Source organism: Platichthys flesus, chromosome 1, assembly GCF_949316205.1.
Source record: "Platichthys flesus chromosome 1, fPlaFle2.1, whole genome shotgun sequence".
NCBI lineage: Eukaryota > Metazoa > Chordata > Actinopteri > Pleuronectiformes > Pleuronectidae > Platichthys > Platichthys flesus.
In genome coordinates, this window is record NC_084945.1 from 4,839,317 (window position 1) to 4,861,709 (window position 22,393).

Genomic DNA, 22,393 nt, shown 5'->3' on the forward strand with positions numbered 1-22,393 from the left:
AGTTAAGTGGGTAAACAGGACCAGAGTCTAGGTTCGCTGGAGCAGTAAAAAGTGAGTTTTAGATAATATAACAACAGGTACCATATGACACATTTACAATACAACTAACATTACACACATGTTACATACAAATCTTCAAACGAATTAAATTGAAGTTCAAAAGATTTACGATTTCCTATTTTGGTTTTATCAATTCTATTTTGGTTTTTAAAATGTAAGCTTAATATTATTGTTTAGTTCTATTTGAGTTATCTGTTATATCAGTATAACAATATTTTAACAATTTCTCAATATATCTTGAATTACGCATATTTAAATATCTAGTTTTACTTTCCTATTTTACACCTTGGCTAAACCAGTGAGTTGCTGGATAGCAGGGAGGGAGGCTCTCCTGCGTGCTTCTTGAGCTTCATCTGAAAGATACCAATCATGATATTCTCCTCTTGTGTGTCTTGCTCAAGAATCTTTTCTTTCAGCTTCCTGCCGAACACACGCACCAGCTGTTTATGCACAGACTTAGCCATTTGGACGAGCGTAATGTCAGGAACGAGGTCCTTCGAGAGTTTTATACTCCAGATTGCAGTGATTTTTCTGGATCAGCACGTGATTCTTTTTATTCGATTCTTGAGTATTATCCCAAATCCCCCAAATGACATCTAAATATCTAAAATAATGGAGTAGCCTTTTGGGGCATCTTGCTTTCCAATCTGCCATGAAAATATTGGCAGATCCAATGAACTCAAAATTATTTTCGGTGAGATTGATTTCCAATAATTGTTATAATGCCTGATCCGGCCTTTTGATGTTAGGATATTTTTCACTATGTTTTTCACAGCCAATAGTCCAGCGGTTAACTTTGGATTTGAAAATGGGAGTGGATGGGAGCCAGCTGTTTTTTAAGGCTTGGCGCTGAGCATACGCCACGCTTCGGCGTCGCTTCGGCGTCCGGTGTGAACCCGGCGTAAGGGGAATGGCTTCAGGGTACGTGGTTGCGTAGTCCATCAGGACAAGGATGTACTGATGGCCTCGAGCACTCTTGGGCAGTGGACCCACAATATCCAGCCCCACTCTTTCAAAAGGAGTCTCTATAATGGGTAAAGGAATCAGAGGATTCTTGTACCTTGGTTTTGGAGCGGTGACCTGGCACTCTGGGTCACTGCTACAGAAATGTTCTACCTCCCTGTGAATACCTGGCCAAAAGAACCTCTGTATTATTCTCTCTATGGTTTTCTCCATCTCACAGTGAGTATGTGCGAATGAGCTAACTGTGCATAACTGTGGGACGGTGAGGTTTTGGCGCAAGAAGTTGCACTACTTTATCTTGATATTTAATGACCTGATACAAGAAACCAAGAAGTGAGTCTGGAGAAAATGAAAATGAAAACCCAAAAAAGAAACTTTCCACGCACTAAATTAAGCTAACGCACATTTAGTTAACACCATTGTCGACATTAGCTAGCTAATTGCCCCCGCACACACGACTGGCGGTACAATTAGTTCAGTCCTGTGTCTTGAAGTGTTTCATGAATTTATAGCGGGATGTATAATCAGATTAGATGTATTTTTTATTTACCAAATTCTCTCGGGTTGAGTCCGTGTCCTGCTCTCGTCTGGGATAGGGGGCGTGTTTTTTAATGAAAAACAAATGAAGTAACATTAAATCATGTTTAATTTGCAGTTCAGATTAAAAAACCCTGAAGTTTCAAGGCACCCATTTGCATCACTTGCAGAATGTCGCTCTAAAACCATGTACAGGGAACAAACAAAAAGCCTGTGTTATTACAGAGGATAGTCCAGTATTAGGCATTGAGGTGAGTTACAACAACTGTCTGCTAAAGCTAAAACCTGAGTTCCCGTCCTATGTGGACTTGTGGTGCAGATGGCAATGTTGATATTGGGGAAAAAAAAATCCAATACCAGTGATTGCTAAACATAATTAAGACTTTGTATGTAATATTTTTGCGTATTTAAGACTTTTCAAACCAGCAGTAATTGTGGATTCACGGTTTTATTTCATTGTCTTAACAATGTGAGACAAAAGATTTCTTTTACATTTTCACTGATTCACAGAGAATAATTCATGGATCTTGATATAATAATAATAATACATTTAGGGGACTGGTGGAATCCATGATTATGAATCTAGATTTCTGCATTATGTGATGAAATATGACTATTGAAAGTAAACATGTGCAAAAAAAAAAAAAAAAAGGAATAAATGGGATGTTCCGGAAGAAGAGAACTGGTTGGGGTGTTTAACTCCCAACTGTTTAAGATCAAAAAAACGTTTAGTGTTAAAGATTAAAGACACGTTCAATGTTCTATTTATCAAAGGCTCATGCTCTATGATCTTAAATGTTCCATTGATACATACCATTAGGTCCTTTATAGCAACATTAAGTGTAGGGAATGTGACATCGATTTCAGAAAGTGACCATTCACTGTGATCGAGAGAGAACTTCATCTGACGCAGAAATCTGTCAAGTATAGTTATAACTTTCTATTTCAAACTAATAGATTAAGCAGTGATGGAAGGTTTTTTTCACCAAAACGTGGTGACTAGTCAAGACCCAGCAACGACTAAGCAGAACTCTTTTTGTACGAAGACAGAGAAACCAAAGAAAGCTTCATTGTGTAAGAGAGTCCGCCACCTTTTGGGGCTGCGAAGGAGGGGGAAAAAGTCAGCTGCACCTACATCCCCCAGCCACTGAGCTGACAAGGACTGTCAAGGTTAATGGAGGGATTTGCAATTTGATTTCAAAACTTCATAAAAAAGATTAACGTCCTCACAATGACAGTATTGCACAAAATAAAACGATGAAAAACAAAATTTCTTGCACATGTATTTAAGATAAGGTAAGATAAGATGTACTTTAATTTATCCTCTGTAGAGGAAATTCACCAATGACACTGTAGCACAAGAAAGTGTCTTAGATACATCCTCCTGCAGAGCCGGAGAACGGTTCCAGATTCACACATGCAAGAGTCAAGGAACCAAGTTTAGGCCTTTGCATGCACCACCAGTTTGGTTCTCGTGGTTTTCCAGGTATGCACATGTCAGACTCTATATATATATATCATGTTCCCGGATAAAGATTTTTTTATCTGAGTGGAGATATAGAGTGCTACTTAAAGGGGACATATTATGAAAATTCCACTTTTGTAGTGCTTCTACACATTAATTGGGTAAAAATCTTAGTAAATATAGAAATATATACAAAAGTAGGGATAATTCTATATATACACAAGGCTATTTAAAAAAAAGGAAGTTGCTGTGCTGTTCACAGTTCTGAGAAGTCTTCTGATTGGTTGTGTGGTTTCTGCCTTAGCGATTCTGTTGAGCTGTGTAGCTCAGATGCTGGTGGATGATTGAAGATGTAAAGGTAGGTGTTAAGGAGAAATGGGCTAGCTGCAGTTGGAAGAAGTTAGGTAGCTAGAAGGCTAGCTCTTGGGGCTATGAGCTTTCTAAAAAAGACTTTGGAGAAAACTACTCCTTAGATTAGGCTACGAATAGGCCTGTTGCAAGTGCAGGAAGGAATTACTAAGGAAGGAGAGAGTCTTTAAAAAGACTGTTTATAAAGCAATGAATATCTGAATTATCGAGGAAACAAGCGCAATCGCAGAAACTCTGCAGGGGGTCGTCTCAGTGAGGGTGAGCCCTGACCATGCCTGCAGTTACTTTTATACTCGCGTTCGTGCAAATCGCGTTCAAATGAACAGTCCTCTTTTGATTGGTGGATCAGGAACAAATCAGTATTTGATTTGTTTGTGTCAGTCCAGCCCATAGCATTACGCCAAGGGAGTAATGCTATGGGCTTTCACTAACCAGTGACAGGTCATATTTATTTTTTTAATTATTATTATTATTATTTGTATTTTTTTTGTCTGTGACATTGCGCCCCCCCTGGAGTATGTCCAGGCCCCCAACTTTGAGAACCACTGGACTACACATATAGACCAAAGAGGAGGCCTTTGGTCTCGCAAAAACACTGTCCAAACATTAACCAGAACTAGTTCAAATCAAAAGTCTCTTTTTAGAGTTAGGGTTTTCTAATAAACAATTCTGGTCTGACTCTCAGACAAGAACAATATTATCTCTCAATACAAATTTAATCTCAATAATCTAGTTTGGTGAGCTGTTCACACACAATTTACAGCTGGACAGAATTCATGCCATCCCTTGGTGATTCTTCCTGATGATTCCTTGCCTTCACCCCCAGCCAGGAAGGAGGAGGAGCATCTGGGGATTCAGAAGCTCAAACAGGGACAGGGCACAGTTATGACCGTAACACCAGGCGACTGAGTCGGAGCTGAGTCTTCAGCTCATTGAACTCTGTGAGGAGAAACTTCTTCTGCAGCTTAAACTGAAATCACGAAAAAGAGATGAAGTGAGTCTGGAGAAAATGAAAACCCAAATAATGATTACAGCAACATATTCACTCAAATGAAAACATTATGACCAAATGAATGATAAACACAGAGGCTCAGACGTGTTTGTGGAACCAGAAAACAAAAGCAAGAGAATATCTGTGAAAACATTTTCTCTTGTAGTTAAATGTGTTTATTTACCGACTCAACAGGGAATTCATTAGCTTTGTTTCCCGCTATTTTAGAAACAAATGAAATGCAACAAAGGACAACTATTTTGAAAACACCACCAGACCACTCACCTTCACTGCAAACTTATAAAACTGCTCTGCTTCCTCTTGTCTGCCGGTCTGAAAACAAACGGTTCGTCACATGTTAGATCAAATTCCTGAGGAACAGAGAAAAAGTAATAAGTGCATTTCAACTGTGTCCCCGTTCAGGGGCTGCATTCGTGCAGGGACACAGCCCACTCACACAAGTGTCCTTTGAGGGGGAGTTGAAGGTCAAACTAAACTTGCCGTGCAGGATTGTGGGAGCACAGGACTCACAGGCTATGCTCCCATATTTGGGTAAAGAAACACTTCATGTGGACCCGAACTGGGACGTAGCTTTTGTGTTTTCAGAGTCTGCATCACTCACCCTAAGGCAAATAAGAGACAGGTAGGCCCACACCTCTGCATTCTGGTTGTTTAAATGGTTGGCCTCCGTCAAAGCCTCCTCGGCTATAGACAGATTCTCCAACTACACAAACACAAACACAAACACAACCACGGCTCAGTTCTTTTCAAAGTTAATAAAAGTAGTTACAACTCTTGAAGCCAAGTTAGTTCTGAGTACTTACGAGTAAGTGTTATCACTCAGACTCATTACATTTGAACAATTTTACATTTTTATATATATAAACTTAAATATTTAGTTGATATCATTTCCATCGTTGTTCCGGAAGTGGAGCTTTACCCGGTAAAAGGCGGTGCCCAGACCCAGCCACGTCAGGCAGGAGGGCGACTGTTCACAAGCCCGCTGGAAGACTTCTTTGGCTTTTTCAAACTGAAAGTTGAAACACAAGAGATTCAGAGTCTACGAGTTAATGGCTTACAAACTGTGTTAAGTAATTTAATCAAGCAAATTTATTGAGAATCACTGTGATTTCTATCTTGTCTCTGTAGCACAGTGCTCTGTTTATGACACACATACACATTTATAACATGATGTCTCAGTATCTGACCATCTTATGCAGGAGGTAGATGGATCCCGAGCGGAGGAGAACAGGGTGAGAGTCAGACGGCTGCTGTGGTAAGTGCAGGCTCCGCTCATAGCTCTCCTGGGCGTCACTGAAGGCCCCTTGCAGGAAGTGACAGTGACCATTCAGAGCCCATATGTCTGCATCCTGCTCACAGGGGAGACAAAGCTTTACAGGTAACTACACATTTTCCACCCAGTCCTCACAATAGACTGAAGGGTGTTGCTAAGTGCTGCAACCAGTAGACTGTGTGTGTGTGTGTGTGTGTGTGTGTGAGAAAGTACCTGATCTCTTTGAAACAGTGCCATCTTGAGGGTGGCAGCAGCAGTGCAGTAGTCAGCTTTGAGCAGCTGCAGCTTGGCCAGATGAAGGAGGTAGGAGACGCTCTGACCTCCTTCTGAACACAGGAGCTCTTGGGACAGAGCATGCTCTGCCATCTGATGACAAACACAACCGTGTCAGCTGACATCTGGCATTTTTCAAACTTAAATTTTATTGGAACTGATCATAAACTTGAAGGGACCCTATCATCTAGATATATTTGACCAGTGGCTTGACAAACCACACAATGCTGAGTGTGTTTCTACCTGCAGTGCATTGTTCTGCAGCAGGAACTTGACAGCCTCTATGTAAATGGTGGTGGGACATTCTGAATTAGAACTGTTGATGACACTTTTTGCAGAAGACTCTTTGTGTCTCTCTGAGTTCTGGTTAACATGCTCTGGATCTGGAAGAGAAAACACAATAATATTATAAAACACAAAAGATAACACAGTTATTTAGGTGAGAGAACTCCATCTCTCTTTTTCTCTGGGGTCTCCTCACCTGGATTCTCATCAGGAGACTGACACACAGGAGCAGCTGTGTCCACTTCCTCCACCTGCTTGGTTTTCAGGCCTTTGCGTTTCTTTTTCAGATCGCCGGCTTGTGGTTGCTTCTTTTCTACGACTGCAATCAGATGCTTTTTGGCCTCAAGAAAAGCCCTCTGAGCCAGGATGGGTTCATTCTGCCACTCATGGAGAAAACCTGGACAACGGACCACGAGAACATGAGGACAGACCATAGTGAAATCTTCCCTGCATACATCTTTCTTCTCTACTAGTGTTGTTACGTTTTTTAAAGATTGGAATATTTATTTTATACCTGCTTTAGACTAGTTTAAGAATACTCATGAGGGTTTTCTCTGGAAAAGCTTTAAAACAAGATGCTGACTCAACATAATGTTCTGGAGCCAGACAAATTAATCTGTTAGAAGCTCTTAAAGACAGATGTATGCATTGATCTACAGCAGTGAAATGATGAAACACATAACTGCCTTATAGCAAAAGGGATCAAACTCTTAAATAAATAAAAAAAACTACACATAGACCATATCATTCAAAAGTTCCTGTGAAGCTCGACCATTACAGGATTGCCATCATACTGGGTGAACGTTAACTGGGTAGAGATTCGACAGTAGAAGCTTGGTAGTAATGGCGTTTAGGTTTTTGCAGTTAGCAGCAGGTTCACAGGTAAAACAGCAGCGAGTAGGATATTAAACCTCCATCTTACCCAGCAGAGTCCAGCCCACCACACTGGGGGGTTTTATGTCCGTGGCCTGCTCCAGGAAGGTCCGAGCCTCCGCGTACCGCTCATACGTTGCTGCCAACACGCCACACATCATAAGGCTGTGGAAACAAGAAAAGGATCGACATTTACATTTTTCAGCAGCAGATTATTTGGATGCCTGGTTAAACATAACTCCTGAGTCGCCTTCCAGTGAAGTTTGGATGGGCTGTCGCTGATCCAACAATTTCCTTTTCACACAGTTTCCAATGTAGAAATGACAACGTGAATTATCATCTCTAATAAAAGATATGTGATCTGGTGCAGGGGAAGAACCTTTAACTATTAATTTTATTTTATATTAAATAGCAATGACTGGGAGCAGAGAACCAGTGAACTGGAAGTATCTTTATAATGTCCTGTTTTATAATATGTATGCCAGTACACCTAATATTATTTTAGTAACTGTGATGGATAAATAACCATGATAGATAGTATATAGGCTCTGGACAGAGGTGAGGTGAGGACCCAATTGTAGATGCAAGACGAGGACAGATTTAATGAACTGATTAATGGGCTTGGCACAGATTGGCAATCAAGAAAGCAGTGGTGTCTTAAACTCTCGAGCAGAAGGAGCAGAAATGAGACAAAGGTTTGTAGTAAAACACTAGAACGGCGTCTGGGGAATAACAAAACTTGAAAACTCGGAGAAACTGACGCCACACTGATGAGAAATTGGATGATGAGGACAGGAAAAAAACTGACTACACACTCAAGCAAAGACAGGAATCTAAAAATCAAACGAGAGAATATCTTCTCTGGGGATTGTTTCAAAATAAAAAGAAATCCACAAAGAAACAAGTTAAAAGTCTTTAAAAGTTTGATAAGACCCAGACGGGGGCAGAATGATGACAGGGTTCTGCTCACTGCTCTTTAAGACACAATCATACAGCCGTGCAAATCAGCAACCACTAGATTAAAGTTTGACACTATGGTTTTAGAACTGGGCCGTGTCTTACCTGGGCTGATGTGTCTGCTGGATGGATACCGCATCATGGAAACACTCTTTAGCCTTCATGTGGTCTCCAGTCAGCATGCAGAGACCCCCCCACTCAAATCTGTGGGAGGGCTCATTGGGGTCCCTCACCACGAGCTGTGGGAGAAAAAAGACCAAATTCAGCAGGCACTCGGTTATTTCACCAAACTGTCATTAACTGCACTAATCACATCTGCAGCAGGACATGGCCTAACACACACACAGACACACAAACACGCACAAACACACTGATACAAGCAATCCGAAGCCCTGCAGTTGGTATATTTTTGAACAATACTGTGTAATTAGCTTTCAACACCGCTCTGTTTAGCTTATATCTTTCTTTTCAACTCTATTTATTTTTGAATTAGGAGCGGATGCATTAGGACGGACGGCATGTTGTCCTACCTCGTGGCAGTAATGAGCAGCCTCCTCATAATCCCCAGTCACTTGAGCTTCCTTTGCAAAATGTCTGAGCTGAGAAGAACTCAACTGGAATTCATCCTTGGAATCGTCATCAACATCTTCTGAATAAATCTGGAGAGGAGAAAAGGAAAACGAGTATATATATATGTATGCAATATGTGCGTGTTTGTGGTCTAAGTATAACTCACCAGATCTATTAATACAGTCATATTATGGCGTTTTCTTTTATTTATGAGGACAAAGAACAAGTTCATTTTAAGGTGACGACGAGTGTTAAGGTCGGGGTTAGTTCCAGGCTAAGATTGGCTTAAGGCCAGTTCTCAGTATTGTTGCGATTAGAAAAAGTCAGGAAATCATTATAGGTCAATGTAATGTCCTGAAGACATAAATGAGTGTGTGTATGTGTGTGTGTGTTACCTTGTTTAGGGCGATGTGCATCTCATCCTGCAGATAGACGTAGAGCTTACTAACGAAAGCCTGTAGATCCTGAGGGTCAGTGATGGGATCTGTCTTCCGCATCTTGTCACGTACAAGCCTAACCACTGCATGCTACACACAGACAGTCACACACACACACACACACACACGTATATTGAAGACTGTCAGGGTTCCTGCTAGTTTCAGCTGTGTGCTTTGTGCAGTTGTTCTTACCTTCATCTGCTCCTTGAAGGCGAAGTATCTCCCAGAGACATTGAGCGCTCCCATCAGCTGAACTGCCACTTGCTCCGGGCTGCTGTCTTCTGACGGCTTGCATGTTCCTCCAAGTAATTCCCGATACTGGTCTGAAACTTTGGTCACCACGCTGCCCACCTGCCTGTGGAAGTCCCCAACAGCCTGTAGGAGCACACACCAGCGCAGAGTTTAAAGAATGTAAAGAAAGGTAGCATCTCTCCCCTGAGGTGTGTGGATTATCTTTTGTGCACAAGTGTTTTGGCCACGTTTGTGTTACTGTGTGTGTGTTTTACCTCTGCTGCTCTGCGAGGACCATCTGGAGGGGGAGGTCTGGGTGGGATCAATGCCTTCACCCTGCAGGAGGAAACAGAGACACATTCTCACCCACTAGTGTTTCACAGTCAGTAAGGAACCTACAGGGCCATGAGGAAATGTATGAACGTGTCACTATTAGAACTAAGAGTTCATTTAGTGAACAGCTCATTTTCTGAAAGCTAAAGTTTGATTTGCTCCGGGCCACAATCCACAAACATCCTAATCAACAGAGCAGGGTCAAGCTCAGTGACCACAGGATGCTGGATTTATGAAACACGTTACCTTCTGGACAGTTCCTCTGGAGAGGTTACGGGCACCAGTGGTTTCTCCAAGGAGATCTCAATGATGAGGTAGGTTCTGGATTCAGAATACGTCTGTCATTAAGAGGAGTGAGGTGTGAATACGATGAAGACTTTCAGAAGTATGACATAACAGTAAGCAGGTAAAGTGAATATAAGTTCAAAGGATTTTTTCATGAAGCGATGATTCAATCTGTAATGAACCATGTTTGAAAACACAGTTTTCAGTTTTGCTGCCGTTTAGTGGAAACTTACATTCTGGTCTGTGTTGCCGTTCGGCTCCGTCTCGGTCGGGCTGTCGTTCTCGGCTGGAGCCGTCTTGACCGGATTGGCAGGTTGCTGACAAACAAACACAACTTTTACTTTAAACTAACAGATTTCCAGAATCAGAATCAGAATCAGAATCAGAATTCTTTTTATTGCCTTGTATATTTTCACATACAGGAAATTGCCTTGGTGTGGTTGGTGCACTTTACAAACAACAATATAAAAACAACAATATAGAGCAATATAAACATCAATATAAAAAACAACAATATCGAAAAAATAATATATACAGTAAATGTGTTGTGTGCGGTTTTAAGGTGCAAAGATTGGTGGTAGTGCCAATAATGTAGTGTTATAAATTATGTGCGAGGGTGGGGGGGGGGGGGGGTCAGCAGAGTCAGTGTGATGGGGGGGGCTTGTTTGTGAGCCCCACTGCCATGGGGAAAAAGCTGTTCAGGTGACGCGAGGTTTTAGTCCTGACGGCCCGGAACCTTTTCCCAGATGGAAGTCTCTGGAACAGGTGGTGACCGGGATGGGAAGGATCAGCGATGATCTTGCCTGCTCTCTTTCTGGTCCTGGAGTGGAACAGGTCTAGGAGAGCCGGCAGGTCACAGCCGATGACCTTCTCAGCTGACCGAATGATCCGCTGCAGTCTGCCCTTGTCCTTGGCAGTGGAGGCAGCGAACCAAACGGTGATGGATGAGGTGAGGATGGACTCAATGATGGCTGTGTAGAACTCAACCATCACTTTCCGCGGCATGCTGAATTTCCTCAGTTGCCGCAGGAAGAACATCCTCTGCTGGGCCTTCTTGGTGATGGAGGTGATGTTCTCCGTCCACCTCAGGTCCTGTGCTATGATCGTCCCCAGGAATCTGAATGACTCCACTGTTTTAACTGGGGAGTCGCACATGGTGAGGGGGGCGGTTTGGGCTGGGCTCCTCCTGAAGTCTGCCACCATCTCTACAGTTTTTGAAGCGTTCAGCTCCAGGTGGTTCTGGCTGCACCAGGAAGCCAGGCTGTTAACTTCCTCTCTGTAGGCGGCCTCGTCCCCATTGGAAATTAATCCAATAAGGGTGGTGTCGTCGGCAAACTTCAGGAGTTTGACAGAGGGATGGCTGGAGGTGCAGTTGTTGGTGTAGAGGGAGAAGAGGAGAGGAGAGAGCACACAACCTTGAGGGGCTCCAGTGCTGATGGTCCGGGTGTCAGAGACAAGCTTCCCCAGCCTCACGCGCTGCTTCCTGTCGGTCAGGAAGTTGGTGATCCACCTGCAGGTGGGGTCAGGCACGCTCAGCTGGGTCAGCTTGTCCCGGAGAAGAGCTGGAGAGATGGTGTTGAATGCGGAGCTGAAGTCCACAAACAAGATCCTGGCGTAGGTGCTGGGGGAGTCGAGGTGCTGGAGGATGAAGTGGAGTCCCATGTTGACTGCATCGTCTACGGACCTGTTGGCTCTGTAGGCAAACTGCAGCGGGTCGAGGAGGTGGTTGGTTATAGTTTTGAGGTGGGTCAGCACGAGTCGCTCGAAGGTCTTCATTACTACAGAGGTCAGGGCGACTGGTCTGTAGTCATTAAGGCCTGTGATCCTCTGCTTCTTGGGAACGGGGATGATGGTGGATGTTTTCAGGCAGGCGGGTACAACACATTCAGCCAGTGAGGTGTTGAAAATGTCCGTGAACAATGGAGAAAGCTGATCCGCACAGTGCCTCAGTGTAGAGGGGGAGACAGCGTCTGGTCCAGCTGCCTTGCGGGGGTTCAGTTTCTTCAGGAGCTTATTTACATCTCTCTCCTGAATTGAGAGAGGTGTGAAGGGGGGGATGGAGGTGATGGGGCAGTCTGGGGCCATTTTGTGGGGGGGGCTAGTGTCTTTGTCCAGGCTGGGGAGAAGAGGTGTGATAGATGCGGGGGGGGTTTGAGAGGGTCTATCGAATCTACAATAAAAGTCATTCAGATCGTTGGCAAGTCTCAAGTCTTCCACAGAGTGGGGGGATTTGGTCTTGCAGCCGGTGATCACCCGAAGGCCTTTCCAGACTGACGAGGAGTCGCTGGCTGCAAACTGTTGTTCCAGCTTCTTTGAATACAGTCGTTTGGCCTCCTTAATCTCCTTGCCAAACGAGTATTTAATTAGTCTGAACCTATCCATGTCCCCACTCTTGAAGGCCACCTCTTTCTCCAAACGAAGCTGTTTGAGTTTTGCTGTGAACCAGGGCTTGTCGTTGTTATAACACACCCTGGTGCGTGTTGGAATACATCGGTCTTCACAGAAGCTGATGTAGGACGTCACAGCATCTGTATATTCGTCCAGGCTGTAAGTGGCAGTTCTAAAAATGTCCCAGTCTGTGTTTTCAAGGCAGTCACGCAGCTCCTCCACAGCTTCTCTGCTGCTCCAGTTCTTTGATCTCAGCACAGCAGGTTTAGAAATCTTGAGTTTCTGTCTGTAAGCCGGGATCAGGTGAATGAGAGCGTGGTCGGACAGACCCAGGGCAGCGCGGGAGACTGCATGATAAGCCTTGCTGATGGTGCTGTAGCAGTGATCCAGGGTGTTCTCCCCCCTGGTCGGGCATTTAATTAACTGTTTATATTTTGGGAGCTCCTGAGATAAGTTCCCCTTATTAAAGTCCCCAAGGACAATAACGGGGGAATATGTGTTCTCTCTCCTTCTCTCCACTCCCAGTATCTGCTCAGCGAGTTGTCGTTGAGCCTCGCGCACGTCAGCTTGCGGGGGGATGTAGACTCCAGCCAGGATGAAAGAGGTGAATTCCCGGGGAGAGTAGAACGGTCTGCAGGTGATGAAAAAAGTTTCCAGGTCCGGAGAACAGGACTGTAAAATGACTTTCACGTCGCTGCACCAGCCCTGGTTTATATAAAAACAAATCCCTCCGCCTTTTGCCTTGCGTGAGAGGATCGGGTCGCGGTCCGCGCGTAACAGCTGAAAGCCGGTCAGCTGTGCGGCGGAGTCCGGTGTGGCTTCGGTCAGCCACGATTCAGTAAAACAGAATACAGAAGAGAGGGAGAAGTCTCTATTTGTCCGGATGAGAAGGCGCAGTTCGTCCATCTTATTGCACAGCGAGCGGACATTAGAGAGGAGAATGCACGGGAGTGATGAGCGAAATCCTCTCTCCCTGAAGCGCACCAGAGCCCCAGCGCGCTTTCCTCTCCGTCTCCGTCTCAGTCTCGCTGCGTGGCCGAGGAGCACCGCACCTTTGACCAGTAAATCAACTAAATCCACGGAAGATGCGAGAAAGTTGGGACATAAATCAGATGGTGTTGTGTCCCTGATGTTAAGAAGCTCGTCCATCGTGAAAGTAATCCGAGTTGGGTCGCAATTAACAGAATTAAATACTAAAAACAAACACAGAAGTGCGCACCAACACACCGTGGCAGCCGTTCGTGGCGCCATCTTGGCGCCATCTTGGAAAAACCAGAAGTCGTACTTTATGAAACTGAAAGAATGAAAATCTGATCTGTTTTTCATTGATGAATCCAGAAGAAATTGTTGGTGAAAGGTTAAAAAAAATCAACCACTAGGTTTTGCTCGGGTTGGAAAATCTACAGTTTCTATCTTATATGATTTTAAACATTTTCAGGAATTCTGTACATTAAACTGTCTTTTACCAGGTAACATGTTTTCGTAGTGAGGACCTTTCTCACCTTTTTGGGTGGATCCTTTGATTCCTTGACTCCCTTCTGTGCTCCATCTGTATTCTTCCCAGCCTTTCCCTTGTTCGAGCTTGCAGCGGAGCTGGCATGAGCTTTCATCTGTTTGGATGCAGCTTTCTCCAGTTCCTTTAACACACTGACAGTCCTCTTGGCCTTTGAGCACAAGACAGAAGACAAACCTTTTAGGTGAGGCTCAATAACAGAAACACGATGGAAGCAGTGTTGGGTTGTTTAGTATATTCAGTAAAGTGCAGTAGACATCCTTGTGTGAATTTGTATGACCTTGTTCAGCAGCTCGGCCTCGGAGAAGGCACGGACACTGTACGCTCCTCGGATGCGGCTGATACCGGGATACAGCAGCCGCCCCATATCCACAAATGCCACACAGTGGGAAAGGATCTCTGAGTTCTCCTCAGCCGGCTACACAAGGCAAGAAAAAAAACACACAAGGACAAATTACACAAAATGTTGCATTAACTCCATTGAACTTGAATGCGATTTTGCCTAAAACATTTGTGGAGGGTTGTCGTCCATTACTCTGTTCTGGTTCAAGCTAGAGAGCTAACGACACAGAGCCGATACACAATGGAAAAGAAACTATTGAATAATATATTTAATATTTCCAAACCTATCCTTCGATAACAAAGCTCTCTCACCTGCTTGCCCACTGCTTTTGCTTGAGGAGCCACCGACCTCATGATCTCCACTGGCCACAGTCTGCTCTCAGTGATCCTCTGTCGTAGCCTGAAGTTAGAGTCACAAACATTGATAAACATCTTCTCAGGTCATTCTCCTGAGCCATTATTTTACCACTTTTCTTTTAAAGGTAAAACCAAGTTGTCAAATGCAATCTAGTAGAATCCTATAATGTTCCGGCATAGTCTAAAGATCAAATGTCCTTTCCAGAATAATCTATTTGTAGACATGGCCATCAGGCAGCATGGTCGACAGATAGGAGGAGGAGGAGGAGGAGGAGGAGGAGTAGGAGGAGGATGAGAGGTGAGTTGTGTGTTTCACTGACCTGGCAGCTCCTTTTGCATTCAGGAGGCAGCACATCTCTGTGTCCCAGCTCACCCTGCTCATCGTGGTCTCTGCCACGTTACGAAACTCAAGGTCCTGTTGGAACATTCAAACCTTGACAGTTAATCAACAGTAACGTGGCAAACAGCTCAAATCAATCAATGAGACGTTGAAGCAGCAGAAGGAGGCCGGATCCACAGTTACCTCTAATCCTTTCAGCTCGCCGTCCTCCTGCTCGATGGGCTCTTCTTGGAGATAAACTCCAGGCATGAAGTGGTTTCCTTGGACCAGTAGGGCCTGATTGGGCCTCTTCTTCTGTCTGCCGCTCACCTCCCTCTGCCCCCCTGGCTTCAGCTGCCCATCACAAAACACCAGTACCTTATCTTTCTGGAAGTTAGAAGAAGAGTATACCGACATCGGTTAAATCATTAATCCTGGAAACATTCATGTTTGAAGTGGGGACATCTTGTTGTTTTTTTCCTGTTACATTTTGATTCACCATGACCGTTGTACAGCAACACTACCTTAGATCATATAGGGGCAGAATCTCAGGGCTACACTTCCTAACACTTTACAAGATGTTAAGTAAAACAGTTCATTATAAAACAGCTCAGAGAAGCCAGATTAGAAACACAGTGCAGCATTCACCTTAGCCATCACTGGGACCTCCAGGGCGGCAGTGAATGTGGAGGGAGTTGGGGCGGCATTCGACAGCAGCGTCCAGGACTCAGGGACGGCGTAGGCTGTCTCCAGGGTGACCTTCAGCAGGTTGGAGGTCGACAGTTCAACCTCAGACAGAAGTGGAGCCGACACACTGACACTCACGTCCAGGGTCGACTGCTAAAAGGGGTCAAGTGAAGACGATGTTTGATTTGATTTGTCATTAAAGATTTTTTCTACCCACGGTTACACAACAAACTAATTATTTTTTTCTAAACCATTGTGTTTTTCGTGGATCCTTATCCTGCACACCTGGCTGCATTTTTCTTTTCCTGCTCTGGACTCAGTTCCTCCTTTATTTGGCGCCTGTGATAGAGCACAAGCATTTCGGAATAATATGAAAGGGCTGCAGATAACAAGTGACACTCCAGGTGAACCTTTATAAATCCTCATACACCATTTTATTTCAAACATTGCTGTATTGTTTTGTAGTCCTGCAATGTTTTAATACTGTTTAACGATGTGAAACCCTTTGTGCCTGTGTTTTGAATTGTGCTGTACAAAAAAACGACATTACAAAACTAATATTATTTTATTAATATTTCTGCTATAAACTGTAGAGAATATATAATAATACAGAAGATGTGACTTCTTCCCCTGAGCCTGGCAATAACTGAGTGATATTATTGAATGAGTGATACATTATGATTATTAAATATTATGAATTATTGAATATGTAATCAGTCCAACCTTGGACTCCTTGGTCGGGGGGCCGGTCACTGGATGCAATGGGACCGTGGCTGAGAAGCTGCACTCACCTGATGAAGAAGAAGAAAGTCATGTACTCACAGGATTCATCTTTCATGGCCTCTGCACCAGTTTGTGTTATCATAAAATACAACATGAACGACTTGTACCCTGCAGCAGTGGCATCAGGTCGACCACAGCTTGGCCCATCACCACCATCTTTGCCTCGACCTTCTTCTCCTCGGGCTGGAACTCACTCACTGTCACTGGTCACAAAAATCAGACACAATTTAATCCAGTGGAAATGGAAGACAGTACAGAGCTTTAGGACTCCAGGCCTTCTTCTGTTTCATTCAACACTCAGCAAATTACTCCAAATGCTTTTACAAGGATCAGGTACAATGGTTTAAGTTTAAGCTGCAATTGACTTGTCCCCCAACCTAAGTGTGTGACTCATGGCGACTGGACCTGCTGTGTCCAGACAGAATATCTGCAGACCAGTATATTAGTTAGTCTCACAAAAATGTACAATAAGGCTAAATAAAGGGACTTTCTTTTAATTGGCTTGTTTGGTCAGGTAGGTCAGTAAAATATTAATAAATGAACTCCATGCACATGAACTCGTTGTGTAGTTAAATTTGTTAGAGATTTGGGTTCAAGTCTCTGGTAAGCAAATATATACAAACTAATATAATGACAGGTTGTAGGTCAGTGAAATAAAACTGAATGTGTGCAATCTCCTGTTGGCGTATCAGTTTGAAATAAAACACCCAAGCTAAGTGTGGTCATCAAGGAGACACTGTGGAGCAATTTGCAGAAACAACTACACAAACTCAGCTTACATATGATCGGGTGGTTGACCATGTCACTGAGACCCTGAGCGTCATTATGACAGAGATAGGTGCAGGTGAGGTTGTAGTCAACACACTGCTCCTCAGGGTCGTACTGCTTGTTTTCTGACTGTCCCACCAGAACGTTGTCCACCTCAACCCGCAGGAAGCTCTGGAAGCTGTCGGCCTTTTTCCCTTGCTGAAAAACAAGCGGAAAGAAACAGAATAGATAACATGAGGCGTGGACAGTCGTTTTAAATGTGTCCCTGAATCGAGTCATTCAAGCTACATCTTGCAAATTTGGAACATCCATCCGAAACATTCTGATGAACTTTTTGATCTGTGTCCTCCTTAAAAAAGAAAAAAATAAAGGTAATGAGGATCTAGTTTCCATAAATGCTCTGGAGGGGATCAATTATTCTCAGATCATTATAAACTATAAGAGCAGATTTGGTGGGTTTCCCTTAAATTACCTTTAAAATCATGCAATCTCTGAATGTGATAGAAAATCAAAGTGAATATATACACATTCCCAAACCTCGTAATTTAAAGTGGGCGGGGTTAGTAGTTAGCATATGAAGCTAACTTGTCACTTATCCTTCAGGTAAAATCAGACTCACCAGGTTGTTTCCACATGTTGTGGTGATTTTAATAAAGAATGCTTCTGATGCTTCTTTGGGGGTCTCCATCGTGAACACTGACGACAGAATAAAGTTCAGCAGTTAGCATTTAGCTGTTAGCTGTTAGCAGTTAGCAGTTAGCCTCTTCCTTCAAATAGCAGATTCACATCTCCATGGCGAAAGTACACAAATGCTGGTGCGTTCAAGTACAATCTGAAATATCCTGACTGACAGACCAGCAGGTGTGGATGGATGGATGGATAGATAGATAGATAGATAGATAGATAGATAGATAGATAGATAGATAGATAGATAGATAGATAGATAGATAGATAGATAGATAGATAGATAGATAGATAGATAGATAGATGGATAGATAGATAGATAGATGGATGGATAGATAGATAGATAGATAGATGGATGGATGGATGGATGGATGGATGGATAGAGAGAGATATAGAGAAAGAGAGATAGAGAGATAGCGATAGAGAGATAAATCGATACTGTGACAATTTTATGTAAATCGAAAAAAAGTTCTAAATGAGGCCTACATTAATTTGGCAGTAGGTGGTGCTATCACTATCAGACTAATAGATCTGTTCAGGTCAAACACACTTGCTACTCTCCAGATCGTATAAATCTTTCAGCTTCGCAACAGTCTTAGACTCTAAGACATCAAAGTAATCTATTACCACTGACACTGTGACATTAAAGCAAACTGACAACAATTAATTATTTGGTAAATGAATCCCTTGAGGTGTTATTTTATATAAAACCTGGGTGGAGTTAAAAGTTAAATCACAAACAAGCGTTATCTTTTCAGCCTAAAGGGATAGTTCATCAAAAAATGAAGATTCCCTCATTATCTGCTCACCCCTATGTCGATGGAGGGGTGGGTGAAGTGTTTGAGTCCATAAAACACTTTGGGAGTTTCCGGGGTAAACGGTGTAACAGCCAAATCCAATACAATCAAAGAAATTAGTGAACTCTCTTTAGACATATTAAAACACAACATGCCTCTGTACTGCCTGTGTGATGTCATCAAAGCCTCCGCAAGCCCTGACATTAATATTCGACTTGAAATAATTTAATTTCTAATGTGTTTTAAACATAAAAGTCCACCAGAAGGGTTAGGGTAAGCTATCTGACGATGTAAATTAAGCTATTTCGAATTGAATTTGAATGTCAGGGCTTCCGGCGATTGTATAACACCACCAGAGCAGTATGGAGGCATGCTATTTTACTATTGTTTTTTTTTAAAGGCTGAAGATAGTTCACTAATTCTTTCAAGTGTATTGGATTTTGCAGCTACACTGTTTACCCCAGGGACTCCCAACATGTTACGTGGACTCGAACCCGTTCACCCACCCCTCCATCAGCTTAGTGGTGATTAGATAATGAGTGAATTTCCATTTCTTGGTGAACTATCCCTTTAACCTTTTGATACCGACTGATTTTACATTCCTTCAGTTTGGACTTATGCGCTGCTCAAAAGGACAAACTCTGATTATAGCCTTTACTGTATCAAGGTGGCCACACTTGGCCCCCCTTAGCAGCGCCACTGCACTGAGGCGCATTACGTCAACCAGTGACTCTGCTCCTCTGGTGATTTCTAAGTACTAACTTTAAAAAAAAAATCGTCATTTGAGAAGATTGAACAATGTACACTGAAGTTACAGCAATGTCGTTTGTCTCTGCTACACATTGAAATTGTGTACATTGTGTGACTGTGAGTATTTGTTGCACATGTGTATGTATGGTTTTTGCACATTTTTATATATGGTTATCGGATATTTATGTAGTTTTCACTGTGTGTGTATCAGTTGCAATAAATATTATAATCTGAAAAAATGTACTGTGTATTATTGAGCTCCACTGTGTAGTAGAATGTGTTTAATTATGTGTAACTTGTACTATGCTTTATAATGTGTAACTTGTACTTTATATGATTCAAACTGTCCTCCCCGGCACAGGGGGCGCTCCACCCCAGGGTCACCGCTCCTCTGGCACTGCTAGCTTGTGATGCTCCGTGCTCACACCAACAACTACTTCCGGGAGTGTTATTATCAATGATTTTGTCACTCGTGTGAGATCAAAACACTTCTCCGGTGTTTGTCTTGTGTTGTTTGGGAAAATGTCGTACAACTACGTGGTAACAGCGCAGAAACCCACGGCGGTGAACGCCTGCATCACCGGTAAATACCCGCCGAGCGTTGTGTGTTTTTCCTGCAGCCCTTTCGCCACCTGTGTTAGCTGCCGAGCTCCCGCGCTACGCGTCCCCTGCTCCGGACAGGCCCGTAGCCGCAGCTAGCCTTTGTTTTGCTTACTCAAATGTTTGCTTGCGACATTAGCCGCTGGTTTACTGTGCGCGGGTCGTGACACTGACACGTCCCGGTCGTGTGTTTGTGTTCCGAGCCGAGCCGAGCAGCCGCTGGCTCGGGTTTGGTGTTTAGCTGGTGTGGGTTGAAGTGGTGGTCCCCCAGATCAGAGGATCGTTTCCCATAATCATTATTATCCAATAACACTTAATTTACATTTAACTGTGACACGTGCACGTGTTGGGACAATAATAAGCCAGCTGAGTGTCCTAGGATGTAACGCACCAGGAAATGCAGGAAATGTAAAAAGCAGGTGTTGAGACCGTTAATAAACCAAAAGCACACGAGTTGCTTTTGGAGTGCAACTGGATGTTCGCTCCAGTTGCATTCACGTGCACGTGTAACTACACATTTTAACACTAGTGTCACACCTGAACACACGTCTGAGGTACTTGTACTTAACCTGAGTATTTATATATCATAGAGAGTGTCCACAGCTTCTATTGTACTGTTTACAATATATTTATATATATATATGTACATCTTTAGCTACCACTTAATTTATAGGCTCGAGATTTGCATACAATACAGGAAGAGCTTATGAAAAAACATGGGTTAGTGTAGATTGAGGTACTCATCAGGATATATAAGTAGAATACGTAACTTGCATTGCACAAACAGTATTAACTAACCATTACCATCTGTATAAACTTTAATTTGTCCCTAGTTATTGTGATAATATGATGCAAAGATGACCCCTGTCTGTTCCCATAGCTGTGAAAATGCTTCCCTGGCTTCTCTCCACTCTTGTTCAGAACATACTGATGAATCCAAGATGTACAGATGATGTCATAAATCCACATTTTGTTTAAATAACAGCAAAAAAGCAGACTAATAAATAACTGAAATGTATTTTTTTTTTATATTGTGGCTGAATGACTTGAATCTATTTGGTCATGACAAATTGTTTATTTATCAACAGAAGTGCTAGACAATTTCTTTGTTTACTTTGTTCCATACAAATTGTATTAGTATTGAATCTTTAAAAAAAACAGGTAGTTTGTGATGTGATTTCATGATTAATCGATTAAAGTCATCATCCTTATTTTTTTCTCATTTTAATTGATAACATCTGAATGTTGATGTTTTCAGGTCACTTCACCTCTGCAGAAGATCTCAATCTGCTCATAGCCAAAAACACACGGTTGGAGATCTATGTGGTCACACCAGAGGGGCTGAGGCCCGTCAAGGAAGTGGGCATGTATGGAAAAATTGCTGTTATGGAGCTCTTCCGGCCCAAGGTAGGCATTTTGAGTATTTGTGTATGTACAGTGAATAACTTAATGAAATGTTTTTCAATTTGTTCAAATCGATAATCATGGTTTCCTTTTAATAAAATTTAAAATATAGCAAGTCACAGAGAATTTTGAATTAATTGACCAAAATCCCGTAATATAGTTGTATTAGGGCAAACCGGTGGATTCATGCACTGTTAAAAGCTGTCTCTTCAAATGAGGCCGGCTTAGATTGATCATATAATCAATGCCACTGCTGCAGTCTGTTCAACTCTGTTGCTTAAAACAAAAAAAGGCTGATGGATGTTTGCTCTTTGACGACTTCAGTGTCTTTTTTTTTGGTATATGTTCAGGGTGAAAGCAAAGACCTGCTGTTCATTCTCACATCCAAGTACAACGCCTGCATCCTAGAATACAAGCAGAACGGGGAGAGCATTGACATCATCACACGTGCCCACGGAAATGTCCAGGTGGGTAGGGCCGCAAAAGAAGATACGCTGTTCTGTAATATTTAATCAACAAACACATGGATTTCAGGGGATTTACCTTTAGTTCATATAGAATATATAGAGTGTATATTGTGAATTTCCATCATTAATCTATATTAAATACACCATTTTCTCGTTTTTCAATATAAAACATGAAATAGATGTTGGTACACTGGCATAAAACAATTCCTAACCAAATGCTCTTTCTATCAGGATCGTATTGGACGTCCCTCTGAGACCGGCATCATCGGAATTGTCGACCCAGAATGCCGCATGATTGGTCTGCGGCTTTATGACGGGCTGTTTAAGGTGATCCCACTGGACCGGGACAACCGCGAGCTCAAGGCCTTTAACATCAGACTGGAGGAGCTGCAGGTCATCGATGTGCACTTCCTGTACGGCTGCCAGGCTCCAACTGTCTGCTTCATCTACCAGGTACAGGAGGGGAGAAGCACATGTGTGTAGGAGTGTGTGTTTGGTGTTTGCAAATTCGATATATTGTTGTATTGTGTGAAAGCAGTTGAATGATGAGGATGACTTAATTTTGTTGGTACTCCTGCCTCAACGTTGTAACCTGGTGTCCTGTTGTGAAC

At 42.9% G+C, this 22,393-nt stretch overlaps 2 protein-coding genes across 2 annotated transcripts in view; one reads left to right on the forward strand and one right to left on the reverse strand.

The window, feature by feature from the left end:
- Positions 1-1,989: 1,989 nt before the first annotated feature.
- On the reverse strand, positions 1,990-17,768 carry cfap70 (cilia and flagella associated protein 70). Its single transcript, XM_062392923.1, has 26 exons — positions 17,700-17,768; positions 17,092-17,278; positions 16,420-16,515; positions 16,253-16,320; positions 15,491-15,682; positions 15,047-15,229; positions 14,844-14,938; positions 14,479-14,566; positions 14,105-14,242; positions 13,814-13,975; positions 10,157-10,240; positions 9,885-9,976; positions 9,581-9,641; positions 9,267-9,449; positions 9,033-9,164; positions 8,598-8,726; positions 8,173-8,306; positions 7,160-7,275; positions 6,434-6,634; positions 6,196-6,335; positions 5,893-6,045; positions 5,594-5,755; positions 5,326-5,415; positions 5,008-5,109; positions 4,671-4,718; positions 1,990-4,364 (listed from the first exon to the last, which is right to left on the reverse strand). The coding sequence occupies exons 1-26, from the start codon at positions 17,766-17,768 to the stop codon at positions 4,278-4,280; spliced, it is 3,192 nt and encodes a 1,063-aa protein (XP_062248907.1). The 3' UTR covers positions 1,990-4,277.
- A 1,962-nt stretch (positions 17,769-19,730) lies between these two features.
- ddb1 (damage-specific DNA binding protein 1) overlaps positions 19,731-22,393 on the forward strand; it is a 37,027-nt gene continuing 34,364 nt past the window's right edge. Inside the window, exons 1-4 of the mRNA XM_062397632.1 lie at positions 19,731-19,894; positions 21,170-21,318; positions 21,666-21,782; positions 22,014-22,235. Of these exons, the coding sequence (XP_062253616.1) occupies positions 19,834-19,894; positions 21,170-21,318; positions 21,666-21,782; positions 22,014-22,235 (549 nt within the window). The 5' untranslated portion in view covers positions 19,731-19,833. The remainder of the gene's footprint in view (positions 19,895-21,169; positions 21,319-21,665; positions 21,783-22,013; positions 22,236-22,393) is intronic.